This window comes from Coffea arabica, chromosome 2c (assembly GCF_036785885.1).
Source record: "Coffea arabica cultivar ET-39 chromosome 2c, Coffea Arabica ET-39 HiFi, whole genome shotgun sequence".
Taxonomy (NCBI): Eukaryota; Viridiplantae; Streptophyta; class Magnoliopsida; order Gentianales; family Rubiaceae; genus Coffea; species Coffea arabica.
In genome coordinates this window covers 76,352,879-76,373,177 of record NC_092312.1, presented here as the reverse complement: position 1 = coordinate 76,373,177, position 20,299 = coordinate 76,352,879, and the positions used below count along the sequence as shown (strand labels likewise).

At 37.1% G+C, this 20,299-nt stretch overlaps 1 protein-coding gene across 2 annotated transcripts; it reads right to left on the bottom strand.

Moving 5' to 3' along the window:
• Positions 1 to 390: 390 nt before the first annotated feature.
• Positions 391 to 20,083, bottom strand: LOC140004311 (protein REDUCED CHLOROPLAST COVERAGE 1-like). 2 transcript variants are annotated; one of them, XM_072076651.1, is made up of 26 exons: positions 19,593 to 20,083; positions 19,258 to 19,390; positions 19,102 to 19,163; positions 18,153 to 18,245; positions 17,626 to 17,698; positions 17,154 to 17,492; positions 16,979 to 17,046; positions 16,730 to 16,861; positions 16,032 to 16,073; positions 15,367 to 15,891; positions 15,097 to 15,254; positions 12,959 to 13,490; positions 12,813 to 12,875; positions 12,596 to 12,697; positions 11,308 to 11,625; positions 10,537 to 10,629; positions 10,339 to 10,440; positions 9,998 to 10,102; positions 9,679 to 9,812; positions 8,237 to 8,420; positions 6,830 to 6,961; positions 6,386 to 6,498; positions 5,757 to 5,847; positions 2,219 to 4,629; positions 1,530 to 1,700; positions 391 to 728 (listed from the first exon to the last, which is right to left on the bottom strand). In XM_072076651.1, exons 2-24 carry the CDS (start codon positions 19,316 to 19,318, stop codon positions 2,419 to 2,421), a joined length of 5,733 nt encoding a protein of 1,910 aa, XP_071932752.1. In that variant the 5' UTR covers positions 19,319 to 19,390; positions 19,593 to 20,083; the 3' UTR covers positions 391 to 728; positions 1,530 to 1,700; positions 2,219 to 2,418. The 2 variants fall into 2 exon arrangements, with proteins under 2 accessions (XP_071932752.1, XP_071932753.1); XM_072076652.1 differs by lacking the exon at positions 1,530 to 1,700.
• Positions 20,084 to 20,299: the final 216 nt, after the last annotated feature.

Below are 20,299 nucleotides of genomic sequence, written 5' to 3'. Positions count from 1 at the left end.
AGAATCACAAGGCATAAGCTGAATATTCAAAGCACTCTGTCCCTTCCAGCATGACCATACGCGAACATCTTTACCAAAGCATCAATAGAAACCCACAAATATAAGTCGGTAGCCAAGAAATGTGTTTCGAAACAACTTGAAAGAGTGATCTTTCTTTAGATTGACAGGTTCCATAAACTTGTAATTTTCTCCAGGCCTCTTACCATTTAAAGTTTAAACCAATTCAACAAATGAGAATAAACACAACAGATATTTGATTCCCGGAAGAGCAAAAGCGTCTGAATTCTAGATAAGAGTATTTACCAACCAAAATTTTACAGTGCTTTAGTTATAAACCCAGACAGGTACTACAAGCACCAAGTCAAGGGCACTTGGAATACAAAAAAGAAATTCAGATCAATGAAAGTTTTGGATTGAGAAAGAAATAAAAAGCGAGGTAATGATAGCTTCCAATATGAACTATCCACTGTTAAGGCTTAGTCAAGAGATTAAATCGTCCTATACAATTGAACAGGATTAATTTCCAAGTCAGCCTATCAAAATAAAGTAATGGCGGCCCTTTCTATTTTATCAAAAAAATTGAGGAAAAGCGTGAAAAAAGGACTTGTAACTTTGAGTCTTCTCTTATGCACCCAAAAGGATAAATTTTCAGAATAAACTGACCAAAAGGAAAGAGAATCGGCTCAAAAGAAACCTTCTAAACCCAAAAATGAATCTGCTGAAAGAACCTGCATATCAAAAGAAAAAGAAAACATGAAATCAGCAAAAAAAAAAAAAAAGATTGTTCAAAATATGACTCACATATTCAGGATTTTATCGAGTAAGATGAGTTAAACAGATATACAAGGGACCACACCATTGGGATGGGGTCACATTGAAGTTTCAATGAAGCAACTACGCAATTGACTGATGAACATCACACTAGTTGAGCGACGAAGCCAATGGGCATGGATGTTCTGTACTTAACTCCCCATTCAGGAAGAACAAGAATTTGAGGGTAGTTACTTGAAGGACAAAAAGGATAAAGCAAAACTAATACAGGTGGTTGCTGATAAGGTTTTTTTTCTACTTCAACTAAACCAGGAAGCAGTAGAGATGCACACATACAAAAAGGCAGCTCTACTAAAGAATGCAATGAGAACTTTGACAAGATTTCCATATCCTTCAAAAGAGCCAAGTCTCATGTAGGAGACCTCTTAAAAAAATCCTCTATTTTCTTAAATGCTAATTGGTTCCATTAATGTGGGTAGCAAGCAATAATATATTCAGTTAAAGCACATGTGCGTCTGAAAGGCACCTAAAAGAAATAAAGATTCATATCGAAGTGGTTGAAGAATTTACAAACTTCAAACTGTATTCATCAATTAGTATCACTTCAAAGTATCATATTAGAAATTTCAAACTTGAAACCTTGCCCTCTTAAGCTAGACCAAATCCTTTTCCTGAATTATCTTGGCTCACTACATGAATCACTTTTTTTTTTTGTGTTGCTCAATAAGAAAACTAACATTATTCCTCACATATCTTACAGGGAAAAGTGCAGCAGTAGTCCCTTAGGTTCACCACTTCTCCCACTTGAGTCCCTTGTGCTTCATTTTCAAGATAGCTCCGTGTATTTCAGCCATTTAAAAACCCTAATGTTTTGTTTCTTCAGCTGTTCTTTGCACTCAAATAGCTCATTTAGAAATTTGTGGGACTATCTGTGAGAAAATGTAGACATAGGCAATTAGATTGAGATGGCTTCTGAAAAATGTAGATGTAGGCAATTATATTGAGATGGCTTCTTTAAACACAACTGATAGACCAAATGCAGAAATAGTTGTGGAAAATTTGGTCGTGACTTGTAGTGCAACCGATTGCACCCAATATTCCATGAACTATCCCTGGAAGTAAAGTCATCCAGAATAACAGATAAGGCAGAAAATACACCAACCTTTGCTTAGAACCAACTATTTTTCATTAATAAGCTAAATATAGCAGTCAAACTTTATGAGCAGTTATCACCTCTCAGAAGTAGCATGTTTTTGTTTTAGAAGGATGCTCACTATTCATCAAAGGACAAATAGACTGCCAAAATCAAAGGTGATAGACTTTTCACAACAGAAACAGTGCATTCACATCTTTCAGATATAAAACCAAAAGTAAATTGAATAGAATTGAATAGGTTGCTCATTTACCAAATAAAACCATAGTTGATCACCCAGATTTTGGGACTAACCTGCAGATTTCAAAATGCAGTCAAAAATCTAATGAACGTCAATCTGCTAAAGCTGTCTCTTCTGTATAACCAAGGCAAGAAATGTCATAAACTTCCCCTTGACCATCATCATATATATATATATATATATATATATATATATATATATATATATATATATATATATATATATATATATATGACAGGTGCAAAAGCTCCCCCTAAGTAGCATTTGGTGTAGTAGTTTCATCCGAAGCAAAAGTGGCAGATTTTGGAGCTTCCGTGTCTCTGATAACTCTGCTATACATGACCTTGAATGATTGTGAGCTATAAGGTCTCTTTAGCAAACTAATTGGCATTCTCAGAGTCTGTTTTCTGTTCCTTCTCCCCCTTATCAAAATGTTGAATGTTTTCTCATTATCATCTTTCTGCTGGTGTCTCCGTGGAACATGTTTACCACATTTTCCAGTGTCTTCATAATGATCATTAGGGTTGTTGGATTGATTCCCAAGAAAGGGGATGCTTGGTGAATTTGAAGCACTTGTAACTCTCTCATTTTCTAGATGAACACCAGATATATCATTGAAGGTTTCAACTGCCTCTGATGCTGGAAGTCTTGTATCTTTCTTAGCCTCGTCACCAGAATGAAGATCCAATGTAAAACTTGGTTCCAAATTCAGACCCACAGAATTGTCACATTCCTTTTTTGGCTCCAATGTGGGATCAGTTATGGGCTCAACTACAGGCTGTGGGGTAGGAAATTCTACAGGGTGGCAGCTGGGCCAAACTGTTCCATGAACGTACTCTGAAGCATTTGGGTTTACATTGTGCTGCCACGCAAATTGATTGGCATGGAATGGGCCACTAGTTAAAGGAAAAGTACTTGGAGGTAATGTTTGTGGTTGAGTATATGGTGGGTACATGAAAGGCAAGGGGTGTATCATGTTGGGGGTTGGCGGAGGAGATGGGTACGGGTGGTGAGGGGAGGAGCAAATTGGACCCGGCAAAACAGTTGCAGGCCCTGGGTGAAGGGGCATATTTATTGGCCAAGGGCCAATAGCTGGAACAGTTCCTGGACCAGAAGGGAGGGCAATATTCATAGGCAATGGGGCAATGCGTGCAACAGCAGGTGATGGATTGAATGGAGCAGCTGATGCAGACAACTTCTTGTTAGACAATTCTCGAGTATCACTAGAAAAGGAAACTGCAGTTTTGACCCCTCTTTGATCATCAGCCCCTTGTGACGTGGAGAGCAAGTTATTTCCGGAATCACAAGCTACTGGTGAATCCTTCTCAAACTGAATAGCTCTAGGAGAATCAACAGAATTTAGCTTATTACCAGTCTTTGCACATTCTTGTTCCATTTGATCAATGTTAAGACAGCTGGATTGGTCTCTTGTCACACTCGCAGACACAGCTTCAGAATCCTTGTTATTAATTGGATCATTGGAAAGAGTTTCTTTTCTATCAGTGGTTTCTTGCTCATCTTCCAGATTGTAAGCTGAATTTACCATGGCATCTTGAATGTTCTCTACCTTCATCTTTTCTCCATCCACTTTCATGGACTCGGAATCTTTTTGAGGTTCAATATATTCCTCCCCATTCCCCTGAGCTTCATCACTTTTAGGTGTTTCACTTTGGGGAACCCTAACCTGCAACAAAGGAATGCTACCTGGTGGGGCCACAGCTACTTCTTTATAAGAAGGAGACCTTCCCAGGCTTACAATTGAACTCTTCCTAGATATTGATCCAACCTCTGCTGATGCAGAAACTGGGCCAGTTTCTTGAGGAGAATTTGAAAACTCGCCTCCTTTTCTTGAACTGTCTGTAGCTGCTTCCTTGGACGACAGAGACTTAATTCTATATGCTACAGATCTGACCATTCTCCTACCAAATTTAGTCACAGGAGGACTCTTTGCTACATAATAATCGGCATAACTTCCCGGGGATGTTGCCCGTCTCTTTAACAGGTAATATCGACTGCTTTGGCAGTTATGCTTCACTCTAGCATGATCCACATTAGAAACATCATCTTTTTTCTGATAACTGAAGACCTTGCCAATGGTTGGCCTTCTCTGCCGCAATCGTCGCCCATACAGACCAGCTGATCTGGGTCTCTGGACTGGCTGCCATCCTTCATCCCCTTCAGCATGTGCTTCAGGAGAGGTGACATCAGCAGGAACTGGCTTTTCTGCAGCATTCTTACACAATTGAATTTGTCTTGGCTCAGGTTGTGCCCCTTCAGTACTTTCATCCTCATCATTTTGCTTGGACTCAACTGCTTGAAAGGTGGATACACTGTTTATTTTAGGAGAACTTTCAGGTTCAGGAATTTGTTTCTCTTCTTCATCAGATGCTCCTTTCAGAGGATCTTTAGGAGACACCTCAGAGGTAGGTGAAGCAATGCTGCTTTGGTAAGATTTTCCCTTCGTCTGCAAAGAAAACACAGTAAGAATCCATATAAGCATCAATTTCCTTAACCAGCTATCAGAGAATTTTCATTGAAGGATCAATTACAAAAGACACTTAAAAAATAGATATTACAAAAAGCTGCAAAAAGATTTGCTTTTTTGAGTAAGGCGCAACCAATATAGTTGAAAGAGGAAGTTGGAGAAAGAAGACTCGTCTGTAACCCCACAGCATTTGGTCTATACTTTCGGTTGACTAACCCAAGCTAGAAAATGGAAAGTTCTATGTATTCCCAGAACATCCTTTTTTTTTCTCCTTGTCAACTATCAAATTGTCTATCCTAAATGCTAGAGGTTAAGAAGGAACATTTTTATTGATTATATGAACCTCAAGATAGAGACTTTGCCCTTTAGCAACATAGAATGTGCGTTGGTCACACTAATTTCAATTCTTATCTTTAACATGACAGAGCAGGTTGTGGTTCTGAATAAGTGCCCTGGAAAACCATTCAAAAGCTTTAATGCACATACTCCCCTACTTCCAGTGAACCTACCTTTCTTTTTTTTCTCCCTCATTTTTTTTCAACCACTGGACAAACTCATCTACCTCAGATGTTTTAGCAGAACAACTTAATCTCAGTTTTTACAGATAGGCATAAGTAATTTTATCTACGTAAATGTAGTACTAAGGCCTTGTTCTCAATTTGCTTTAGATTTTGCAAAATCTAATTATGGAAAGTGATTATAGAGAACAATCAAAAGGTGATAATAGAGAATAATCAGAATCAGCAAAAGCTACTCTTTTGGTGATTATGGATTTTAGCTTTTTTGGTTATTAAAAAATCTGTAATCTGAATACAAAAGCAAATAAGAACATTTCAAAAACTGATTATTCAAAATCAGAATATATAATCAGCTAAAATAATCAATCGAGAACAGCCCGTATGGCAAGAAAAAGGGCTCATCAGAATGTCTTACAAGAAACATACAGCCTGTTTTTAATAAATTTCACTCAAATCATTTCCACCCAATGAATAGCAAAATAGAAACAATAAAGCTTCTAGTGGATCTTAAGGATATCAACAGCTAAGAATAAAGTCTTCGTTTGCCACCCATCCAGAGAATAATGAGACAAACCAAACAACACTTACCTTTGTAACATAATTTTTCTTCTTTGCCCCCAGATTATCTCTCCCACTGGTATCATGGCTCGGATTTATGTAGTCAAGCAAATCTGACACACTGCCAACTATAACAATCAGTAACTGGAACATTCAGGCCCAGCAGTCCACTGGGCATTCACAATAACTCAGATAATTGGCTACTTTATATGGGCATTACTCCAATAAATCTATCTATTGAGAATATAAACAAGTACAGGATATTATTTTGCATGACTCTCCTTGAACCAGTGCTAATAGATTGAGAACTCTGCCTGGCTACTGCAGTTTCCTTATGAAATTACAATGATCCTCTAAGAGAAATCACTTGTGGAATATGACAGCAACAGGTGACTTTAATGAATATATCAAAATTAACAGAAAAGAAATGAGATTTGTAGCATGTCCAGTTGTGGCAAAAGACTAAAACGGAAAGTATGGACTATGCATGAGTGTCACTGGAAAAACCCTTAGGCCAAAGATTTCATAGGGAAGAAAACAGCTAGTAACATGCCTGAGCATAGTGTTCTACCATTTGTTTGTTATTACTCCAGTAGTTCCCAATAGAGAAGAGTAACTGCATCAAAATGGCATTTACATGCAGAAGCAGCACTATATACCTGAGGTGGCCCTTGCTGGCAATAGATGCATCAGGCTTCCGAGTACCATTTCGAGCAGCTTCTTGTTGTTCAAAAGCCTTGGATTCAAAGTACTCAAGCCATGCAGCAGCATCCTGCAGCAGTAAGTTATATAAGTCTCAAACATTCAAGGCCAGGCACTTTGATCAGAATAACGTTAAACTGATCTGCTGATGTATATATTCAAGAGAAACTATATAGCTATCAAGCCTGAAAATTAAGCCATAGAGCTCGATAAGAAGTCATATTGTTTTCATGATACAAACTGTTTACATCTTCTCAATCTTCAGCATTGGAATAACTATAACCATATTCTTTTTTCCCCTGGTCTGATGTGATTGATTGTCCAAAAAATTAAAGAAGGCACCAAATAAATGTGCCAGAATACTCAGATGGTTTGATTGAACCCACAGAAAAAAGAATAACCTGTGTGCGAAGGTCATCTGGGCCTAGCTTTGCCCGTAGAATTTGCAAGGTTGTCTGTTCATGCTGAACGCTCAAGGGATATGCCTCCATCAAGGAGAGTGCAATTGCTATGGCATGGTAACTTGCAGCTGTCTATACCACATAAGAACATAAGGACATTAGATCGATGGGCATAAACTAAATTTGACAAGTCATCAAGTACTAGAAGATAGCCAATGAAAAAATTGCAGTGACCAAATTGTTACTGACTTATTTAAACTCAGCAGATTTATTTGGCTAAAGCAGCACTCATACTAGGAAATGCCCAACTCTAAAATGGTTCTCCAGCTCTGGCCACATAATAACATAATCAAACAAACCATCGTCCATAAGAATTAGTGTATTCATGAGAACACATGCTTGCAGACTTGCAGTGCACCTAATTTGCAAGCTAGTGCCAGTTTATCTTTATTCTGAGAAGTAGTAAAGCTGAACAAAATCCATAAGGCCTGATTGAAACATCAATGATAATCCCCTTTAAGCTTTTTATAATGTAAGTACATTTTAAATCAGTTTTCATTTTTTTATCCGTGATAGTTGCAAAAACTGGGCAAGGTATCAACAATGAATGTTTCAAACTTCATATATCGAGTTGGAAAGTTGACTACTTTTTCCACATAAATTAAACAGAAATATATGTTGGCGATTTTGATGTGTTCCATCTCTTTATGAGCTGAATGCTTGACTAGATGAAAGAGGTGTGAGAGAAGAGGAAATAAAGGTTGGTGTAAATGCATATACTTTGCAGAATCTTACAGCCGATCCAACACACTTTTTTCTTCCCCAAATTCCCTGCCTGGAAGCACCAAATGTAAGTTTCATTGTACATTTTTTATATTCTATAGATCTCATCATAGGCACGTTTCATTGTATTTGGAAATTGATCAAGAGAAAAGTAAGAGTTAACAGGTAAACTTAAAATAGTAAACTCAATTAGCTTCATTAGTATTTCTTGGTTTCTCCTCCTCACACTCTCCTTCCTCACGCCAAACAGAAATGAGATGAATAAGATCTATTTTACCCAGAATAAGATCATAGTAAAAGTCTCCAAGGCCTTTTGGATATGATTTCATCCCAAAAAGAAGGCGGGATTTTTTTTCATAAATAGCTGGGATAGAGATCATAAATGATGTTTTCTGAAGAAATCCAATTCATCATGGAATCCCAAGTAACTATCAAAACAAAGGCAAACACACAAAAGATTTGAAGATTAATTAGGACATATTATCAAATGAAACTTTTGCAGAAAACTTTGGGCTAAGTTACTCAGACTGATTAACATGCTTGAAGGTGCAAATTGCACAAGATGGGATAAAAAAAATTTCACAAGTAGCACAGTATTAACTAAATAAGTCGAGCAACAAGCACCTGAATGTGGTCAGGACCAAGTAGCCTTTGGTTGCATTTAAGTGCTTTGTGGAGGTATCTGAGGGCAACATGCACATTACCCAATCCTTCCTCCATCATTGCGACATTTATGTATGTCGCAGCAGTATTGGGATGTGATGGGCCACATGTAAGATGCAACAAATATAGAGCTCGCTTGACATATCTAAATAAATAAACAATGGCATTGCCATCAGTGTATTAAAGCAACTCATACAAATATAAACAGAGAATATCTTCACATTGAGAAAGCTGAAGGCCAAATTGATCTGACCATCAAAATCCATTCAGAAAAAAAGAGTGACAAAGTCTAGGAAATACAGTAGAAAGCACCAGAAATATAACAGGAGTATTATAGATCCTCTTAAACTGCAAAGTTTACCACCAACAACTTCATTTGTATATATCCATTTAGTTCTTTTTTGGTCACAAATTGTGGTGAGCTACAAACCATCACGTCTTTGCTGTTTTTCTGCAGCCAAACCATCACATGATTCCTTCAGACTAGTAAATTTGCACACTTTCTCAAAAGTCACTAAATGCCAACATTGGCCCAAACTCAATATAAATCAGGTCAATTGGTTAAGATCATTGTTCTTGATTCAGAACATCGACTGTGATAAATCAATACATTCACGACAACCAGATCATAAGTGACAAAGGTGGTAAATTTACTCTCGATACAGAAAGAACAAATTACGTTTTTAACTTCCAAACTCCTACATGCCATGTTTATCACTATATATGTTAAGGTCATATACCATGCAATGAAAATTTTGAAGACTTTGTTTTGAGATTGAAACTTAATTACAATGGTAAAGGCAAGAGTGTCCTTTAAACCATCACCACCTGGGCCAAGACAATTTTCTTGTTTTTTGCTCCTACACTAAACAACTTTAGTCATCCAAACTACTCTCCAAAACCATCTCCTTAGTCCTGTTTTCTGACCCTGAATTCAATTATCTCTAAAAGCATTTCCATTTCATCCCTAAAATGTTAACTGACTCATAAATTGGATTTAGATGTATCTTTCTCGTGTTCGGGTCACTGGTTGGTCAAACGGCTCCCCCGAGTTAAAATGAGATTTCAGGTTGCAGATATGAGAAGCAATTTACCACAACTACAAATCTGTCTAAATGATAAAAGAAACTAACTTGTAATGACATGATTACTGAGGTCTTGGATTAAGAAAGCTGCTAGTAATGGTGATTTGATGGATTACTAGCAATCTAACCTTCACAAAAGACCGCGAAGACAGAAAAATGTCAGTGTACCTTATTTTGAGGTACTTATAATTTGATCCATACTAGACAAATAGCCATCACAAGAACCATTTAGTGAAAAGGAACACAATCTCAGTGAAAAACAGTATCTCATGACATCATGCAAACCTGAAACAAAACAATCAGGATAAAACCACATACTTGAGAGCTAGCTCTGTATGTTGAAGTCTGTAATAGAATACAGCAAGATCTCCATAGCTTTTCATTGTATCTGGATGATCAAGTCCTAACTCTCGTTCATTGATGTCCAAGGCCTTTTGTTGGTAGATTGTGGCCTATTTGGATGTATCATTCAGAATAAATATATCAGCTGCAGAGTAAGAAAAAAACTAAAACACCAGAGCAGGACTGAAATTGATGTATCTTCCAATTCTGAACTGGATATGATCATAAGCTTTCCAAAAGTTGAATTTATTTCTCTCAGACATGAAAAGGCAACACAATAAAAAAGAGAATGGACCTGATTGAAATCTCCAGTGTGATACAGAACTACCGCAAGAAGGCTATAAGCTCCTGCAGTCATTCGATGGTACGGACCACATACTGCTACAAGCTTTGCTAGAGCCTGAGAACACAATAATTGCAGCCACATCACATAATAATCCATAAAATTATGGCTTTAGGAGCTAGTTTTCTAAAACAAATTAGTATCTCATGTTTTCATTGCATCCCGAGTTAATTGGTAATAGAGGAGGGAAAGGAATGATAAATACTCAGAAGAAAATAGCATGCAGGTATAAAGGACATGAAATCATCGTCAAAATTCAAAAAGGCTTTTATACGATCTTGGATATCAACTACCTTGGTTCCATAGCTTACGGCATCTTCAAGTTTTCCCTTATCAAGAGCTGTTTTTGATGATTCCAGAAGTTGTCGTCCATCTGCAGAAGAGCATGCTGCTTGCTGCAAATAATAATAATAATTTGCTGCATGGTCAAGGTTTGGTCACATTTGAACAAGATAACAAGCAACAACAAGCATTACCCCCTTAATGCACACCTTGTGAACTGGCACTAGGCTCACAATGTCTACTTTTCGGAAAGGGTTTGGAGAATTCATATCAAAATCTCTTGGAACCAGCTCGATGCCAACCTGCCCAAAGAAAAGTACAGCTGTCAGACTTAGTTATCATCCATGCAGAATTTTAATCATAATCAGTTACGCATTTTCTTCTTCAGGGGACAAAAAAAACCAGTTGTATCTTTTGTTTAATTTCCCAGAGATGCATTTACAGACAATAAAATAATCCCATGTGAAATTATTAATTTCCCAGCCTCTGATCACGTTACCTATTTAATCATTTCAAGATGGAAATAGTTAGTCTTTAACATTGCAAAAATTTACTGGTTTTGTTACTGGACCTGTAAAGATATCAAGTGAATATGCAGTTACAGAAATTACACAATGCAACTCCCTCGCAAGTTCCATATCATCTGTCACACGAGTGTCTAAACAGGATAAACTTCAAGTTGTGCATATGTTAGCATTACTCACAAAAAATTTTGAGTAGTCATCATGCAAGTTGTTGCCAAAAGATTGGCAACAGCAAGATTTAACGTAAGCTAACGAAGGTAATGTTGCAAAAATAACAATCATGCAATTTTTGCACCCAACTCCACCACTAAATTGTCAATGAGATATATGACATCACCAAAATAGGAATTATTCAACTCGAAAGAATATCATCTAAGTCAGTATACCTTCTGAAGTAACCATGTAAAAGTATGAATAGCATGACTGAACATTCTATTCCCAATTGAGGTATAGTACCTTGTGGCACAAACCACGAAGAATTGCGAATTTCCTCACATCTTTGTAGTTTGAGCTGCTAAGGTCCCATTCATATCTCTTCTTTAGGAAAACCTCCAGCCATCTCCATACAAGAAAATGAACACCACAACACTTACTTGATTCTTCATTTTCATGTACCCCAAGCATCATATTTAATGCAGCAGCAATCACTGCAGACAAGTTCTCAGTCTTGACAACAGAAGCAATAACTGCCTGTAGTATATGCTTGAACGCCCTTACAATCATCTCGTGTATACAGAGCGATTGCACATGTGATAACTTCTCTGAGAGCTTAACCTGTTCAAGACAAAAAACAAAAAATACCAAGCATGATTTAAGATGTATGTTTACCTACATAGTAACATTTAGACTATCACATGGCCATCCCCAATGATTGAATAAAGGAATTTACAAAGGACAATCATACTAGTAAAGATCAGGAGTTGGATGATACATGTTCAGAATATTGAAGAAAAAGAATGTTAATGAGACATAGACTAAAGCATTGACTTCTCTGGTTGATCTATTTATCAGGCTCTATATTGTCCAATGACCAATTGAACCTCAATGAGACCAAAGTAGAACAAACAGGTAGCGTGTTTATGCCAAAGACTATCATAAAGCAGACTATCTGTAATATGCTAATAAGATAAAGTACATTTGTGCAAAATCAAATGAAAATAGCATATCTTGCTAGTATTCATCTTTCCTCCATCTAATCTAAGCCAAACATTTGCATTTCATCTTGTTAGCAATGCACATTACCAAGAGAGATTGCTGCATTTAAATTGTAAAAATATCCTACCACATTTAATTAGCATTTTACCTATTTTATTAGAGAAACAACCATAGATCAACATATTTTTTTCAAAGCAACTGTTTAATGTACATATTAGAACTACACCATATTACAGGAAACAGCTTTTCTAGAAAAAAAAAAAAAGATTAAAGTGCAACAATAATGTGCAGAACTATTATTCTTAGTTTTTTAAATAACTATAACAAGGATGCTATACAAAATCCATTTTCTATGCAAACATAATGTGTTTTCCAGTGAGAGGTTGAAATTGAACAATTGTTCTCATCTCCACCGGTGAATGGTAAAGGTTTTTGTAATTGAATTTCAACTGTGCAATTTCAGTACCACTGGAAGTGATACATGGCAAAGTAGTTATAATGCACAGAAAACATGGTGCTAATACCGCATATCTGATGTAAAAGAATCTAGTACAAGGTGGGAAATCCACATCACCGTAAAACCACTTACAACTTGTCCAAGAGAACGCATCCTAAGGCCTCTTGTATGCATAAAATCAGTCAACGTTCGACCATCCACTGGTGAGAGTTCCAAAGAACCAAAATCAGCAACCTGTATTGCATAATGAAATGCCAGGGAAACTCAACTTGGTTGTTATGTTAACAAAAAATTTAAAACACAACCAAAGAGAGAGAGAGAGAGAGAGAAGAAGATATTCTATTATTACCAGTTTAGGAAGAGCAACTTCATTGTAATACTTCTGTGATAAGCCAATCAGCTCTTGCATTGACTACCAATCGCAAGTAGCAGGTTAGTGCAAATCATCCAGTTTAGGGAATCTTTATATCAACTGCCAAAAATAAAATTGTGTACCTTGCGATGAAGCCCAGTCTCAGACTCTTTTAACCGAGTATAAGCAGAATCAGACACTAATGTCTTCAGTATTAGCTCATTGTCATTGGCATCAGTCTCAGCATGAGATTCTGTAGATAGTGACACTGATTTTTCAGCTTCCACACTCATGTCATCTGCAACAGGCTTCAAGTTTCCAGATTGACTTTCCACGGTACTTCCATCAGAATTCTTCTTTTTGTTCTTCAGAGACTTAAGAGGAATTCCAAGTCCCTCAACCTTCATTTCATTCTTTGTCTTCTCATTAGACAGTTTCTTATCTTTTTCTGTTTTTTTCTGATCTTGCAAATGTTGTATCCAGCAAGCCCCAAGTTCCCATCTCACATAAGTTTCCCGTAGCTCTTCTTCTTCCTGAAGCTTGATAAGACTCTCTCCCAATATACTCTCAACAAAAGCTTGAGAAGAACTGAGATCTTCAGATTCCAAAGTTTGAGAATGTGGTATGCATTTATTTTGCTCCAAAGCTACTTTGTCATGGAGAAGAAACCTCAAACTGCAAGAAGGTTACTTTTAAGATCAACTTGTACAACAAAAAGCAGAAATAGAAGCAAAATAGAGCCTATGGGACAAACACAATGTATAAGGAAAGTTTGAAAATCAACTTATGAAAGTACAAGGAAAACTAGATCACACAACTTGTTACTGTAGTTGCCATCTTACATCAGTAAAAGTTTGAAGAGAACAGACCATGGCTCCTACCAATCTATTATCCTATAAGAGAAGTGTCTATGGGTTAATCTTTTCCTAAAAAACTGTAAGGTTCTTTAATCTTTTCTGTCTGACTTGTGCATTTGGCTTTGTTTTCAATCTACATAGACTCATGGGTACAGATAAATTTGGATCAACTTAAAAGGATTATCCCTTTCCCTATTATTTACCCCCCAAAAAACAAAACTCTTCCCTTCAAATCCTATTTTTTTAACACAAAAAAAAACAAGGTTATCATATTTTCAAAAGCAATTATCTGCAAAAAAGCTCAAATTAAAGTAAAGAGATGGTCAGAGTTCAAACAGAAGTAAGCAGGGAGGCACATGTTATCAAACATGCTTCTTGCATTTCTTGTAACTTCTAAGAGAAGGAAAGAAAAGGAGGTGAGAAATCAAAGCCCTACTAATATGGAATTCAACTTTCACATCCTCCTCAAAATGGAACTACATGACTTTCTTCTACTCCAAGTATCCCATCATGACTTCATGTGTCTACTATATTAGTGGTGAAATGAAGTTATGAAGTCTTCTGGTTTTCCGTTTTCATTGAATGACAGCCAAGAAAGAGAAAGTGCTAGTTTACTGTCTTCCCTGTATTCTTCAATGAGGAAATATGCATCTTAAATTAATTAATTCAGCCAAAACATACATAGAAGTATGGATATGGTAGACACAACAAATGCTTGTGGACAACATCTTTGAAAGTTTGGAGAATATGCTTCCTAGGCATGTTGAATAAGTGAATCCTTTTGTGTCTTTGCACGTGATAAGTAATAAAATTTTGATGCACTAATGCACTCTAGAGTAATATATCATTTTTTACATCTTTAGTTAGAAAGAAAAGAAAATGAAACTTAATAAAAACCAAGGCATCGTTTATTTCTGTATAAAATTTTCACCACTATTTTCATTTGCGAATCAATTTACAATTTTGATTGTGGGTTAATCTTTCTTAACAAAATTAAGCATCTGCAGCGTTTCAATATCATCATGAATAGAGTATTTAGTTACTATCATGTACTCATCAAACTTTGGATAAGTCCTCCTTAGTGATTGTGTTTCAACTCTGATTTGATTTAGTTGACATTAACAAATATGTTCGAAGATGTGTCCAGCATTGTCATATAAGTTTTAAACGCATTGACATACTGCCATCTTTTCTGTGCCAATGATTCATAGTTCCTCAATAATGCTTGACTGGAAACATATATAAGCATTTCAAGCTGTAAAATTAACAAGGCCATGAGTCAAGCTAACAAGTCAATTTAGAAGTTCCAAATAAATTGCAGTTCCTTGTCACCAGATAAACAAAGAGAACAGGAAAAGAGAGTAATCTAGAGTCGTAATTAATTACTTCTTAAACAGCTGAATGACACAATTTAGTGGGTGAACCTGTTAATGTTGAGGGCGTTGGCTCCTCCTTCAGGCTGAGCAAGCAGCTCAAGGCTTTGTAATGGAGGACCCAAATTCTCATCCTCTCTCCCTTGCACTTTTACGGTAACAATATGACCACAAAATCTTATGTTAACAAACCCTAGAGTGGCAGTGTCCTGCAATTAAAAGTATTATAGATTCATTTAACTGAACTGGAGCAAATGAACAAGAAAAGGCCAAGATCTTCATTCAAAGGCATTGTTAATGATATCCTTAATATTCTCTTACATGGGCAGCAGTATTTTCATCAGCTGTGATCCCCTTCAGTAGGTTCCTTTCAATTAACTTTTCTGTGTCTACATCAGTGGCCTGAGCCCCATCAATCTTAGTATCTACTTTGCAGCTAGCATCTGAAACATCTTTTGTGACAGATACACATAAATCTCCTACTCTCTCCGTATAAATTGTCTGAGTGCTTACAGCAGAATGAGCTAATTCTGGCATTCGCATTACAAGCTGGACAGCGGAAATAGCTCTAAAAATGGCAACATCTACAAACAAGCTATGAAGAAGGAAAGCTTTTCTGTCTCGAATTTGCCTCTCCTCTGCTGTCTTGCATGGCATAGAAGCAAGAAATGAAAATTCATTAGCATAAGGTAGTAAATCACTTTTGCCATCTCTGCCAAGACCACCTCCATTTCCTCCCCACCTTTCATCCTCAGTGGGAAGAGGTGGAAAAACAGAAGGTGGTAACGCCGCTACAGGGGGAATAAGCCATGTGTTAGCTCTGAAGCCATATGGGAGATTTCCAAACTGCAATACCAGAAATTACAAGAGAATTATGAGGCAAAACGAATCTGGATGAAAAAGAAGATTTGGCATGGTGTACCAAGCAATAAACAGGAGCAGAAAAAGCTTGACAAGGAATAACAGAAATGGACAGATTTCTACACCTTGTTACGCTCTGCAAAAGCTTTCATTAGATCGTTATAGGCCTGAAAAAAAAAATAAAGTTCTCTGAGGTTTGCAGGAATATCGTTAATCAGCCAAATGGAGGACTTTGGAAGCAACTGATGCAGCAGCAAGTATATCTCACACACCAAATGACAAAAGAAAGTGTACCCAACTTGTTGTCAGAATAAGGTAGATTTGGCAGACTTTAAAAGGCAGTAAGAATTTTAAAGACTTAAACTTGATCACGTCAATTATGACACAGAACTAACTAAAACTATGATGGAAACTCAAGCATCAGATTACCTATCTTGTCAAGATCTCTACTTCCTACTTCATAAGAGGCTATAATAATCGACAATTTGAAAGTTGGAACAGATGCCTTGAGATAAAGAAACATACATAAGCAAAATTTTCCTACTGGGACAGTATAACACACGATATTGTTTGTTTTTATCAGCTAAGAAAAAAGTCATAAAATTGCTTGCAAACTTACCTTTGCATGACATATTCTTGTATGTGATGAGGATGAATTCTAAGGACACACAAGCAGAATATGAAGTAACACCTCTCTCCCTCTCTGATCAACAAATAATTCCACATACAATGAAACAGAAAACCAGACATGGTTCCACAACCAATTAACAGAGGAGAGCTACCACATGACATTTTATAGATTTAGCAACTCTTCTGAACTAACCTTGTCAAAATTTCTGCTGAGTTGTCTCAACAGATCAACAAGATTGTGACACAGAATCTGCTGCTTTCCATTGCTAGAAAAACCTTTTCTGCTAGCTTCAACTGCTACTAGCTTTCCATTGCAAAGCTTCACCTGTTTATGAATTGGAAAAAAAAAAACCAGAATTATTACTATGACTACTCAGGTTGATTTCAAAATTAGACAAGAAGAAAAAAGAAATGGAAAGTAATCGATTTAGACGTTTCTCACCTCAAGAGAGAAAATGTGATCAGTGCCTAAGCTCTCATCATCCTGTTGTTTCGTTGCTTTCCTTGTAACTGCCATATTTAATCATAACGCATTGAGGAAGCACATTAGTACCCGGGGGAAAAAAAGAGAGAGAGCTGAAATTTAGCGCCAAAATAAGAAGACGATAAACACTTACATTGGAGAGGAGGAGTGAGATGAGAGAGGGAAAAGAACTCGTAAAAGCTACCAAGCTTAGGGCACGCGCTGCTCATTTCTCCTTCTCCGTCGATTGAAGCAGCATCTTTCGCCGCAGCCGCAGCAGCTGGAGACGACGGCGTTGGCGGAGGCGAAGAGTGTTGCTGTTTATTGTTTCCGCCATTGGACTTGCTCGACTTCTTGGAGGCCTTGGCTGTATCCGGCGCATTTTTGTCAGCCTTGGAGTCTCTGTTCGCCGACGGCCCGAAAGACGTCGTGCAGGCCACTATATCCAGCACCCTCCTAACGTGCGCCGTGGCGCTCTCTTCATCGTAGTCCTCTGCAAAGGAAAGGAATAAATTGAAAAGTTCAAGGGTAATAACGAGATTCAAATAGTTTCATAAAAAACCACCTGTACGACGGCGTTTTAGCTGTTGGGCTAAATTAATAGCCCCCCTTCTGGATAGGCTTACCTTCTACGAGAGTGAGAACGCAAGGTTTCAATGCGGCAACGTCCACTACGTCTTTTAGTTGTGGGCCTCTTACCTATTGAGCCCGATAAAGGGCAAAATGGGTAATTCAAAAACGTCAGAAGGAACCTCCTTTGCTTTGCTTCTTCTTTTTTTCTTTTTTTTTTTAAAAAAAACCCCACAAAAACGAAAAAAAAAATACAAACAATTTGCCTAAGGGAAGAAATTGTGCCTGAGGTAGTAAAAGTTACTATCACTATCGACTGACTTTCACTTTTTTTTTTTTAAGACTTTTGAAGTTAGTTAATTAAATCTAATTTTAAATTTAATTCCAAAAGCCGACCGACTTTCATGGGCAAGTAATTTTGAGAGGTTGACTCTACCCTACACCTGCAGGGTGTATGTACTTTATCTAGCTTTGGCATTTAAAATAACCTCCTCAAAAGGTTACTGAAAGTAAGAGAAAGAGACCAATAAAATGTACATACATGATTTGAAACAGCATTAAAAAAAAAAAATACGGAATTTACCTCATGGGACAATGAATAATTGGTAATATTGCAAGTCATGGCGTTCACCGTGAGTAATCGACGGACATCGATAATCCTATCCGTTGAAATTCCCTGTGTTCAAAATTGTGTTTCTTCACAATCAACACAATAGAAACTAGAAAGTAATTACATATTGGTTACAGGAGATTCATCTCAATACGGTCGTTAATTGACAAGATGAATTTGCCTAACCACAAATAGATTTTATATATACATATTTAAGGAATTGACCGCTTGTAGATAATTTACACCAACAATGCAGTCTACCTACGCAACCTCCTACTGTCTATCACTAGAGAGAGAGAGAGAGTTGGGTTGACTGGTAAAATGAAAGGGATTGTAAGTAAAAAATTCTGAAAAATTTTGCTGTCACTTGAAACTTGCTCGAGGAGTTGGGATATATGGCAATTTATGAAAACATATAGTGTATTATTATCCTCAAAAACGGATGACTGGAAATTTAGGCTTCAAATTTTGATGCAAAAATCAGAAAAAAAAAACCAAATTCATTCCACACGACTGCTAGTTCAGGAACAGGTCCAAAACTCCACCAACAACATGAAAATTGATGGAATAGCCCATCCTATTCCAAGATTGTCGTTGGACGGCCAAGGCTTAGTGGGTACTGTTTGGTTCTGGAAGTGGAATTTAGAGAAACGGAAACCTATGGTAGGTAGAAATAGAATAGAAAGATACCACACATATTACACGCACTACACACACTCTCGCTGTCCAGAGGCTATCTCAAGTCTACAATAAACCCAGAAGAAAAGGAAATAAATGAGAAGGATTGCTCTCAAGTCGGAAATTCAGCCCCACCGATTTTATTTTAGTGGTTGAAAAAAAAAATCCTACAAATTACTCTTACTATCTTAATACTCCTCCTGCTTAGTTTTTATCCAAATTAATTAAGACAAAAGCTACAAACCTTGAGAACCACATGAGTTTCATCAGGAAGGTTCACCCTTATATCCATTACAACAGGAAGAACTGCAGAAACAGTGGAAACAAATCAATCATGTATTCATGGTTACTCGTGCTGATGCAATGAAAGTGGGTATGATATGATAACCAAAAATGATACCCTTCTCTTCTTTCTTCTTCTTGTCTCCTTTCGTCTTGCCACGAACATTCTTTGGTGCCATTGTCAGCCTGCCTTAATCAGAATAGTGGCAGGGAGCTCGAAAAATCAATTTCTTCTAGCAAGTCTTCAAGCTCTGTACATGTGCAGAATTCATATATATTCTCCAGAAAAAATAATTAAAGAATAAACAAAAACTTTTTCTTCCATGTACAGCACTTGTTAAGAGAATTAGTATAGATAGTAGGATTGGAACTTGGGAAGTACTGCTACTACGTACAAGATGACAATATACTATATGAGAAAAAGATGCATATACATATGTGTATATCTATTACCGGATGACAGAGTACGAGATTTTGGCGAAGAGAGCTCTTCAATTAATGCAGCATTTAATATCTGAGCATCAGTGAGAAGCTGCACAACCCTGTATTACTACTACAACAACTATATATGCTGATAGCTGGGAATGGATATATGTATATGTATGCTGTGTATTATGTGTAACAGCTGTAGTCTAAAATTCTGAGGTTTATGAGAGGTTTATAGAAGTGGATAATGAAGCAAAAGAGGGGCAGAAATATTATTGAAGCTCTCAACCACTTGGAATAGTTGTGGAGAAATGGAACAAGACTCAAGAGAGCAAGGGCTGGGGGGACTGGAGAGAGAGAGGGAGAGATGATAGAGGGGAGGTGGGGTGTGATAAGGAAGGAAGGGTGGAGATTTAACAGTCAGAGGAAATATGGCATTTTATGGCAGCTTCTGCATTCGACATTGATTATATATCTTGAATTCTAATATATGGCACATATAAAATTACCGTATATTTTCTTAAAATTATCAGTTCTCGAAATAATAATATATAATAGAAAGCTCCAGGATCAAATTGTGATAAGAGGAGAGGACGAGGCCGTCCCCGTTGAACCTTTGCAGGTCCCCGGTAGACAGATACGTGGGTGGGTGGACCACTTTTTGATGAACTTTACACATAAGACTACAAAAGCAAAATAATCTCTACCAGGGTCAGCCAAACACAGCCGTTGCT